We start from the raw sequence: 11,039 nt of genomic DNA, 5'->3' as shown, positions 1-11,039 counted from the left end.
GCGGGCGCGGGGGGGGGCGCCCGCGGCGTAGCGTGTCGAGGCCGAGGCCGAGGCCGACGAGGTGTCCTTCGGGGAGAACGTGCTCGAGCCGGAGGCCATGGGGAGGTGAGCCTTCTCCTGCGCCCGCGATTTTCTTCGGTTCATGGGGTTTTATTTCTCGGCGGGGGGATTATAACCGTGCCAGGGTTTAGGGTTTTGTGTCGTACCGAGAAGCTTTGGATTGCTTCTTCTGTTTCGCGCTTCGGCTCGTTCCATTTTTCCTTGTCAATTTGGCTTGTTCTATCCGTGCTGCGTGCGGGGCTCGAATTTGGTGTCGATGCTATTTTCCCCAATATCTTTCTTATTAAGCTTTGCTGTTTATTGGGGATTTTTTCTGTCCCAACTCTTCTTTCGCGAGTTGACCGATGCAATAGTTCTCTGTTGTTGCTTAAATTTCGGTGTGCTTCTCCTTCTTTCTTTTCTTTAGTGTGAGTGTTGAATCTTTTTTGCTCTGTTAATTTCCTGGCCCTCTCCGGTGCTAGTAATGGGTTTAGCTATTCCAAAAATTTATTCCAAGAACCACTTCTCAGTAACCTATTTTGAAGAAATTAGTGCCAAGCAGCAGCGAAATGCTTGCCTGGTGGCCAATTTATATCAAGAAACCCCCAATTTCTTTCTATGTTTCGATTTTGTTCAAGTGAAGTTGTTGCACCCCAAAGCTCAATTACAATACTAGTGCTGTATTTGGCCTCCTCTTAGTGGGGTTTCATCCAGTAGCCTTGGCCCCCTTTTCGTTAGTGGGATGGAAAAATCATCCTCCTTTCCCTCCCGTTCTTTCCACCATTTCCCCCTGGCCTCTCCCCTGTTTTTCTTTGCTTGTTGTAATGGAGGTGGTAGGGACCTCCCAATCTTTAGTCTTTTAGCAACCAAAAGCCCTCGCCTTTTGCAAGAAATTTCTCTCATATATCCCCACAAAAGCACCCACCCTTCTCAGACCTCATTTCTTGATGGGTTCTCTACTACTACTAGCCTGTCACTTCTTTGGGTTCTGGAAGGTGGGAAAAATGTCATGTCGCGGTAAAACCTCTTCCTGGGCTATGAAGGAGGGGTCGTCCCATCCCCCTGTACCAGAGATTCGTGTGCAGTTTTTGGTGCACAAGCTAGGGAAAGCAAGAACGCTTTAGGCTAAGCTAGACTATAGCTTCTGCAGTTTTTGGCCAGAAACATTTTAGTATTTGTCAGGAGCTAACAAATGTTTTGATTGTATTATCTTGTAAGCAGTAGGTACGCATCTTCGCCTGCCTAAGCTGGTCAAAATCCGCATTTAGCCTGCATGTTTATGCTATGATAGCGCCATTTTTCTTGCTACTTGCATTGCACCATCAGCCAAAGTACCACGTTGTGGGGGCACTTGTTTGTAAGGGACAATGGGTGCAGGTAAGAGAGAGAGAGGGGGGAGATAAACAATACTTGACAGGCAGTAGGCTGTGCCATTTTCGTTGCCATCTTTGGTGCACCATCAGGTATGCCACAGCTTGAAGGTGTCTTGGTGGTGGTGGGGATGGCATGCACCAACTGGGAGCTGTTTGCATCTCTAGCCATGGCCTGATGGTACTACTGCATCAGTGGATCATGGTCCTGAACAGTGGTGGGTCTGCATTCCTGGGCTCCCCATGCACGTCCTAAACAGTACTTGGAGGGTGGATGTGCGTGATCTGAACAGCGCGTGTCTAAAAATCATCCATGGCCCTCCCAAGCATAATAGCCAGGTGCAAGTCAGTGTGTGTTGTTGGGCCACTGTTGGTGGCCGGCCTAACTTTGGCAGCAGCTTCGGATGCTGGGGCTGGAGTTATTGGCTGGGTGGGGGAGAACCTGGCCTACTCATGTGACACTGAGAGTTTGGGGGTTACCTAGCCCCAACCATTTTTTTGTTTCCCATGGGCCTTGTGTTTTGGTTGTGTTCTAGCCTTTATATGGCATATGAGATAGATTGAAGGGCTGTTTGGTTAGGCAACTTGTGGCCCCAATTTGTTTGAACTAACCTTAGGCAAGTTCGGTAAGAAATGTGTAGCAAATTGTGGCATTGCTAGGCCTAGTTAGAACCAAACAACCCCGGATACTCATAAGGGGGGGGATTCCTTATTTTTTTATGACCACGGATGATATCGATATGTTTTCTTCTTTTTGCATACCCTGTTAAGTTACAGGTGATTTTTTCCCTTTTGCTACGCGTCCTCGCTATGGTTGTTTCTAAAAATTGAGTGTGTATGTATGTTTTGTGGTTAGCAGGGGTACCAGGGAGACGACGCCCTGCAGCTTGATTAGGGACTCGGGAATGATAAGCACTCCTGGATCCACAACAAGACCGAGCCACTCGAATTCCCATCGCAGGGTGCAAGCTCCAGCGCGCCATATTATTCCAAGTTCAGCAGAGATGAATGAGTTCTTCTCTGCTGCGGAGCAACCGCAACAGCAAGCCTTCATCGACAAGTACGACATTGTTTGGTTCTCTCAGTCAGTTAACCTTGTCTAATTAAAAAAAAATCTTTCAATATCTTTGCAGTGAAGAATGCCAACTCAGCGTGCAATGTGGTTTTGACACGTGATATGTTCATGCCTTTGCTCTTGATAAAAAGTGTGATTATAACACTAACAACATGGTTTCATGGCTTAATAATCTTCAGGTACAACTTTGATCCTGTGAACGACTGTCCACTCCCAGGCCGATACGAGTGGGTGAAGCTAGACTGATAATTCTCCAGGAAGGAGAGCACCATGTATCTCTCTGCTCCCTCCACCTTAGCGTCGTGGTAGAGGCGCGCACCGTCGTGTTAGCTTTGTTTCCGTTGTAAAAAGAATTAGGGTTAGCCTGTAGTAGCCTCAATGGTTGTGTAACATACAGAAGTAATGCTGAGTTACACCCTAATCCCTCAAACTCCAATGTGACCGTTAGCAACTCATTCTGTAATGACCACCTCTAGGGCCTGATCTTATCATCTGTTGCCAGTTGCCAGACTAATGTAGTAGAGCTAGCTAGATATTGTATCACAGCTTAACTTCTTGTAATGTGGGCTGGGCTGCAGTGCCATCTGCATTCCAGTGTTGTACTGCATTGCACCTGAAGTGCTGTAACTTCTGTCTATACCCTCTGGTTCATGGTATGTGAAAAGTCTGGTGACAATGCTTGAAACCTGTGGCCTATTCATGTGCCCTTGATATGCAGTGGCATCTTGCTCAGTCAAGGACGCCACTGCCTGTGTGTCATTATTGCTTCTATGCTTTGTAGTATTTGCTATGCTCCATTGCTCATGCTCTCAACTTTCAGCTACTGGTACTGCTGCTGCAATACATCGAGCCTGGATTCTACTTGGAGTTCTCCAATGCTTGCCAACTTTTTGTGCATTGTGATGTGTGATACAATGTGTTTTAGGGACAGGGATTCGGTGACTTCACTGAGCAAAGTCTCATCGTGACTTTACCTAGGTGAGGGCCATCGGATCAAGATCTAATGGACAAGATTGGTCTAAATTTTATGCTCAAAATTCAAACTGTTTAGAAAAAATTGAAAAAATTCAGCTAAGTCATATATGTTCCATTGAATATTCTGGGAAATTTTCGTTCCATTTGGATAAATGGTTTAGCAGCTAATTGTGTTTTGAGCTTGAAATATAAAACCCTATTTAATCATAGACCGTTTATCCAAATGAAACAAAAATTTCACAGAATATGGAATGGAACATGTATGACTTACCTGAATTTTTTCTGGGCAGTTTTAGTTTTGAGTACAAAATTTGAATCAATCTTGCCCGCTGGATCTTGATCCGATGGCACTCACCTAGGTAAAGTCACGATGAGACTTTGCTTCGTGAAGTCACCGGATCCCTGGGGGGTGAGCACCGAGGAGCTCATGTGTGTTTTCCCTAAACTGACTGGACTCTTTCCTAACAAAGTTGCTTAATCAACCAGGACTCTACTTGAGGGATAAGACTGACGTAAGGAGCATGAGCACTGTGCAATCAAATTGGCAGATGGACATCTCAAAATACCAAAATAGACGAAATTGATAAGAAGATGAACAATCTGCAAGTAGCAACCTCAATACCAGGACTACTCGGTTTGAAGTTTCTGAAGAGTTGGTCTCAGAAAACTTCAGATGAAGTCAAGGCCGAGTAGCAATGTACCTGAATAGGCAGCCCGTTTTTTAGATGGTGTAGCTGGCAAGTCTTCAGCATGGAAATTCTGCCTTGCTACTATGTCATCAAGAGATGGCATTGATTCAGCCAAAAGACCAAGGCGATTTATTTCCGAAGCAAGTGATGGCCTGGCAACAACCAATGAATTATACAGTGATGAACCTTTCTCCCACGCCATGCTTTCCAAAAGCTGTTCTTCTAATGAATTTAAATGTCTTTTCAATTCTCTTGGAAGGCTTTCTTCATGTCTCACGAAGTTCTCAATTATCTTGCTCAAATCAAATGCAGTTAGACCAGTACTCTCCAAGACAGCAGGGAACATCATGATAACTGTCTTATGTGTTGCCAAAACCAGTTCGGCTGAACATGCAATCAAGCATCGGTGAAAACGCTCATTTGACAACAATGGAGTCAGATTATTTACATTAGTATTGAGTGATTCTGCTCTGCAAATTGCCTCCAACACCCTATAGTACAACTTGGAGGCCTCCATTTTTCTTGCTTGGGCCCATGGAATATCGAAGGCATTTGTACAATTCAGGCCCATGGAACCACTCCAATGGCCAGAAGGCTTAGTTGGAAAAATTGCTTCCAAAATTATGCTGACCCTTTTTGTTACATCACTTGTCAAATCTGTATCACAAGACGAAAGAAATTTCTCAAGCTTAGACGAAGGCTTCTCTGGCAACAAAGATATCACCTCACGAAGCCACTTAGCAGTTGTCATGGCAGAGGTCACTGGTGTCATCTGCACTACCTTAACTGAACCACCATTGGCAGGTGATGAAGGGGAACTAGGGACAGTCAACATGTTCTTTATTGTCTTTGTAGGCGACGCTAATGTTTCAAAGACACGCTGCAAAATGAGAGGGTCAAAATCATGTGCGGAAGGAATTCAGTCTAGACTACTGACATAATTATGAATTACTGAGGATACCTTTGGGCAGCTTAGATTAGTGAAATCTCTAGAAGAGTTCCCCGCACTGATTATATTGTCATTATTGATCAAAAACCTTTTCAAATCAAGCTCCCCTTCCCAGCTAGTGGTACTACTTAGCTTCTCCAACTTCTCAAAATTTGAATGAAAACACTCCTTATCAAGGAGATCTCTGAAATAAATTAGACCATCTGCCACCATAACAAACACAATACTTAAGCTAATTAAACATAGCAAAATAACCAAAACTCAATAGATCTGTGTGCATGCGAGAGAATGATTATACGGGCCATGCCTGTATCTATTTTGTCCAAAGTTTCTGTTTTGCACTCTGAAGCCCTTACTGCTTTCATGCTGAAAAACTCCTCTATAGCCTTGTGGAACTTCCCCATCATTTCTCTCAAGCGGTCTTCAGAGGTATGATAGTTATGACATAACGAAGCAAGGAGATCAACACCCCTCACCGTTTGTTTTACTGAATTGGATTAGAACAGCAAAACAAAATTGTAACTATGTCTTGCATAATGACAACTAAATTAAGGAGTGTGCCTTAAAGAAATAACTGATATAAAGGTGGGAATATTTACTTAAGTGAGAAGAACCTTCGATTGTGAAGCTCCTAAATTTAGCAGGTACATGAATTAAAAGTATGGCCTGCCACAGATTAAACAATTTTGACAAATTAAGCCCAAGAAAGGATAGAAAGATAAGAGAAAGTGGTGGCTATTTGGGAAACTGCTCACTTGAACATAAATACCAGCTCAACAACAACAACAACAACAAAGCCTTTAGTCCCAAACAAGTTGGGGTAGGCTAGAGGTGAAACCCATAAAATCTGGCAACCAACTCATGGCTCTGGCACATGGATAGCAAGCTTCCACGCACCCCTGTCCATAGCTAGCTCTTTGGTGATACTCCAATCCTTCAGGTCTCTATTAACGGCCTCCTCCCATGTCAAATTCGGTCTACCCCGCCCTCTCTTGACATTCTCCGCATGCTTTAGCCGTCCGCTATGCCCTGGAGCTTCTAGAGGCCTGCGCTGAATATGCCCAAACCATCTCAGACGATGTGGGCAAAGCTTCTCTGCAATTGGTGCTACCCCAACTCTATCTCGTATATCATCATTCCGGACTCGATCCTTCCTTGTGTGCCCACACATCCATCTCAACACACGCATCTCTGCCACACCTAACTGTTGAACATGTCGCCTTTTAGTCAGCCAACACTCAGCGCCATACAACATTGCGGGTCGAACCGTCATCCTGTAGAACTTGCCTTTTAGCTTTTGTGGCACTCTCTTGTCACAGAGAATGCCAAAAGCTTGGCGCCACTTCATCCATCCGGCTTTGATTCGATGGTTCACATCTTCATCAATACCCCCATCCTCCTGCAGCATTGAACCCAAATATCAAAAGGTGTCCTGAGGTACCACCTGGCCATCAAGGCTAACCTCCTCCTCGCACCTAGTAGTACTGAAACCACACATCATGTACTCGGTTTTAGTTCTACTAAGCCTAAACCCTTTCGATTCCAAGGTTTGTCTCCATAACTCTAACTTCCTGTTTACCCCTGTCCGACTATCGTCAACTAGCACCACATCATCCACAAAGAGCATACACCATGGGATATCTTCGTGTATATCCCTTGTGACCTCATCCATCACCAATGCAAAAAGATAAGGGCTCAAAGCTGACCCCTGATGCAGTCCTATCTTTAATCAGGAAGTCGTCAGTGTCGACATCACTTGTTCGAACACTTGTCAAAACATTATCATACATGTCCTTGATGAGGGTAATGTACTTTGTTGGGACTTTGTGTTTCTCCAAGGCCCACCACATGCCATTCTGCGGTATCTTATCATAGGCCTTCTCCAAGTCAATGAAAACCATATGCAAGTCCTTCTTTTGCTCCCTATATCTCTCCATAAGTTGTCGTGCCAAGAAAATGGCTTCCATGGTCGACCTCCCAGGCATGAAACCAAACTGATTTTTGGTCACGTTTGTCATTCTTCTTAAACGGTGCTCAATGACTCTCCCATAGCTTCATTGTATGGCCCACCAGCTTAATTCCACGGTAATTAGTACAAACTCTGAACATCCCCCTTGTTCTTGAAGATTGGTACTAATATACTCCGTCTCCATTCTTCTGGCATCTTGTTTGCCCGAAAAATGAGGTTGAAAAGCTTGGTTAGCCATACTATCGCTATGTCCCCAAGACCTTTCCACACCTCAATGGGGATACAATCAGGGCCCATCGCCTTGCCTCCTTTCATCCTTTTTAAAGCCTCCTTGACCTCAGACTCCCGGATTCGCCACACAAAACGCATGTTGGTCTCATCAAAGGAGTCGTCCAGTTCAATGGTAGAACTTTCATTCTCCCCATTGAACAGCTTGTCGAAGTACTCCCGCCACCTATGCTTAATCTCCTCGTCCTTCACCAAGAGTTGGCCTGCTCCGTCCTTGATGCATTTGACTTGGCCAATATCCCTCGTCTTCCTCTCTCGGATCTTGGCCATCTTATAGATGTCCCTTTCGCCTTCCTTCGTGCCTAACCGTTGGTAGAGGTCCTCGTATGCCCGACCCCTTGCTTCACTAACAGCTCGCTTTGCAGCCTTCTTCGCCATCTTGTACTTCTCTATGTTGTCTACACTCCTATCCAGGTATAGGTGTCTGAAGCAATCTTTCTTCTCTTTAATCGCCTTCTGGACATCATCATACCACCACCAGGTATCCTTATGTTCGCTTCTCCTTCCCCTGGACACTCCAAACTCCTCTGAGGCCACCTTACTAATGCAAGTCGCCATCTTCATCCACACATTGTCCGCATCCCCCCTTCCTCCCAATGGGCCCTCCTTAATGACCCTCTCCTTGAACACCTGAGCTACCTCCCCCTTGAGCTTCCACCACTTCGTTCTAGCGACTTTGGCACGCTTATCCCACTGGACACGAATCCGAAAGCGGAAGTCAGCAACCACCAGCTTATGTTGGGGTACAACACTCTCTCCAGGTATCATCTTACAGTCTAGGCACACACGCCTATCTTCTCTTCTCGAGAGGATGAAATCAATCTGGCTAGAGTGTTGGCCACTACTAAAAGTCACCAAATGTGATTCTCTCTTTCTAAAGAGGGTGCTAGCTACAATCAAGTCGTAGGCTAGAGCAAAGCTTAAGACCTCTTCTCCTTCTTGACTCCTGATGCCATAGCCAAAGCCCCCATGCGCCTCTTCAAAACCTGTGTTAGATGTACCCACGTGGCCATTGAGGTCTCCTCCTATGAAGAGCTTCTCACCAATCGGTACACTCCTAACCATGTCTTCCAGGCCTTCCCAGAACTCCCTCTTGGTGTTCTCATTGTGGCCTATTGCGGGGCATACGCGTTGATAACATTGAGAACCAAGTCCTCAACTACCAGCTTGACCAGGATAATCCGGTCCCCACGTCTCTTGACGTCTACCACTCCATACTTGAGGCTCTTGTTGATCAAGATGCCTACGCCATTTCTATTTGCAGCCGTCCCCGTATACCACAACTTGAAGCCGGTATCCTCCACCTCCTTTGCCTTCTGTCCTCACCATTTGGTTTCTTGGACGCAAAGGATATCAACACGTCTCCTCACCGCTACATCAACTAGCTCCCGAAGCTTCCCTGTCAGAGACCCTACGTTCCAGCTACCTAAGCGAATCCTCCTAGGCTCGGCTAGCTTCCTTACCCTTCGCACTCGTCGAGTCAAATGCGAAGACCCTTGCTCATTTTCCACTACATCCGGGCGTCGATGTAGCGCGCCACTAAGGATGCGACGACCCGATCCTCGCTCACTTGCCACCGTATCCGGATCAAGAGACGGCACGCCACCTGGGGGGTGACAGCCGGCCCCTGGCCTTATATTAAATTATTATTTTGAACTGTACCAGCTCGTATTACTAAAGGCTGAATAGTATATAACAAAATCAAAACAAAAGGGGGGGGGGGGGGACTGACCAATATGGCAACTAATCCATGGATGCAGGATACCAAGTCCTTAAACAATTCTGGTGATTTTGAACGGAGGGCTAAGAAAATTAGCCACCCAAAACAAAAATATTCAGGATTACTTTTAGTCGATCCAGGCTCCTGGCCAGTACTAGCACTTAAGAATAGCTCATTAAATGCTTTACAATAGAACCTGTCATATTGAGCATATGTTAAAATTAGAATTACCATGCAGAACAAATAAGAAAATCAATTATATATTATTTTTAACGAAATTATGAACACCCCATCCTTCTGAAGGAGAAGAAAATCCACTGGTTATACTATTATCAAACTGAAGGTGATCTTATGGTACGTGGAGGTTTTCACCTGCTTGCATCTGCCAACAGATTTACCAAACTCTGCAGTTGTTTCAGCTGGAACCACAAGTTACAACACCAGTACAGAAATAAGCAAGTTAGCACCTGCACCTCATGAAGATCTCATCTCAGTCTGTTGAAAACGAAACAGGACTGACCATCAACCCACCTCTAGCTGATCTTCCCAATCCGTCCCATACCGGCCGCGTAAAACATGGTCAATCTTCGAAAGAAGCTGCTGTGATTCCTTGAAGAAATCATTGTACCTGCAAAGAAAACAAAAGGAAACCGCAACCAATTCAACCAAACGCTAATATTTACTAAACCAGAATCACAACCATCATAACAGACATCACGCACTTGAGTTTGCATCCCTCCAAGATCTTCCACAGCCTAAACCTGGAGCTCTCCTGCTTCATCCCCTTTCCCTTCAGCTTAGCCACGCAGTAAAGCACGAAAGCAAAACATAGCCTCTCCACATCCTCGGGCTGCAAGGATCCAATCCAGAACTTAGCAAGAAATCGCGTAAGAATTGAGAATTTCAGCACAAAAGAGAGCATTCCTTACCGATTTGCTCCCAAACGAAGGGGACGTGAGAAACACGCCCTTCCCCTCCTCCAGCAACGCCGCGGCCTCGCTAGCGACGCCCTCGTCCACTTCCAATTCCTGCATCAAACCTTCAGTAATTAGTAAGAGAATTCCCACCCCGGACGTCAGAGGATTTCAGCAGCGGCGAAGAAATATCTGACCTTGCAGAGATCGGCGAAGTGCGTCTCCACGGCGGGAGGCGGCGGAGGTTGCCGCTCCATGGATTATACGAATTGTGCGGTCAATCACGAGGCTTCAGAGGCATCAAACGGCGTAGGCTAAGAGGCCGACGCCTCGTATTGAACCGCTTGATAATTCACCGGATTGCGCAGCTCCGGCGAGCTAGGGTTTGGGGATTTGGGGATCGGGATTTTAAGAAATAACTTGTTCAAAGGGGTCTATGGAGAAACTTCGGTTGTCCGTCTTGCCCCGCTTATGAACTGTGGGGCTTGCTAGATATTTGCGAATTGTGTGATTCGAAAGGGGCTGGACTGCAAAAGTGTGCGCTATTGTTTTCATTTTGGACACCCGTGCTCCCAACGTATCTCTACTATTTAAAAAAAATGTAAGGTTGCGAATCAACCTTTGGTTGAGACGGTTAGGTGGACAGTGGTATCCCCAACCCATTAGGGTTCAAATCCTGGTGCTCGCATTTATATAGGGGTAGGGTGTGCGTGTGTGCGTTTATAGGGGTGAGTGTATGCGCGTTTATATGAGCGCTTGCGTCTATACTATGTTCAAAAAAAAAGAATGTAAGGTTTTCATTTCACCTTTGTTTCTACTACCCTTCATCCAACCTTCTATACATGTGATAATCAATTACCTTAATTTACTTACCTTCTGAATCAATTTCACTTTAAGTTACTTACCAAACTTCTAAACAAAGTATAAGATAATTCATGGGCAGAATTTGATGAATATTTATTTACATAATCATATTATTATTGACATGTAATCACAAGCTAACGTACTGAATATTTATAGCCCGTTGCAACATAAAGGCATTGTTTTAGTT

The 11,039-nt window shown here is 45.2% G+C and overlaps 2 protein-coding genes across 3 annotated transcripts; one reads left to right on the top strand and one right to left on the bottom strand.

Moving 5' to 3' along the window:
• Window positions 1-3,169, top strand: LOC125529022 (cyclin-dependent kinase inhibitor 4-like). Of its 2 annotated transcripts, none has more exons than XM_048693433.1 (3): window positions 1-105; window positions 2,269-2,469; window positions 2,664-3,169. In XM_048693433.1, the coding sequence occupies exons 1-3, from the start codon at window positions 98-100 to the stop codon at window positions 2,728-2,730; spliced, it is 276 nt and encodes a 91-aa protein (XP_048549390.1). In that variant the 5' UTR covers window positions 1-97; the 3' UTR covers window positions 2,731-3,169. The 2 variants fall into 2 exon arrangements, with proteins under 2 accessions (XP_048549390.1, XP_048549389.1); XM_048693432.1 differs by having other exon boundaries at window positions 2,266-2,469.
• Window positions 3,170-4,160: 991 nt separating this feature from the next.
• On the bottom strand, window positions 4,161-10,464 carry LOC125529021 (retinoblastoma-related protein 2-like; the record flags this gene model as incomplete). Its single annotated transcript, XM_048693431.1, is given in 10 exon segments — window positions 4,161-5,028; window positions 5,110-5,300; window positions 5,405-5,584; window positions 5,697-5,763; window positions 9,087-9,270; window positions 9,447-9,493; window positions 9,606-9,702; window positions 9,797-9,924; window positions 10,004-10,102; window positions 10,186-10,464. Coding segments are annotated over 10 exon segments (1,921 nt in total), but the record flags the coding sequence as incomplete, so codon positions are not given.
• Between the last annotated feature and the right edge of the window lie 575 nt (window positions 10,465-11,039).

Source organism: Triticum urartu, unplaced genomic scaffold (assembly GCF_003073215.2).
Source record: "Triticum urartu cultivar G1812 unplaced genomic scaffold, Tu2.1 TuUngrouped_contig_5288, whole genome shotgun sequence".
NCBI lineage: Eukaryota > Viridiplantae > Streptophyta > Magnoliopsida > Poales > Poaceae > Triticum > Triticum urartu.
The sequence above is the reverse complement of the archived record's forward strand: the minus strand, read 5'-3'. Positions and strand labels throughout refer to the sequence as shown.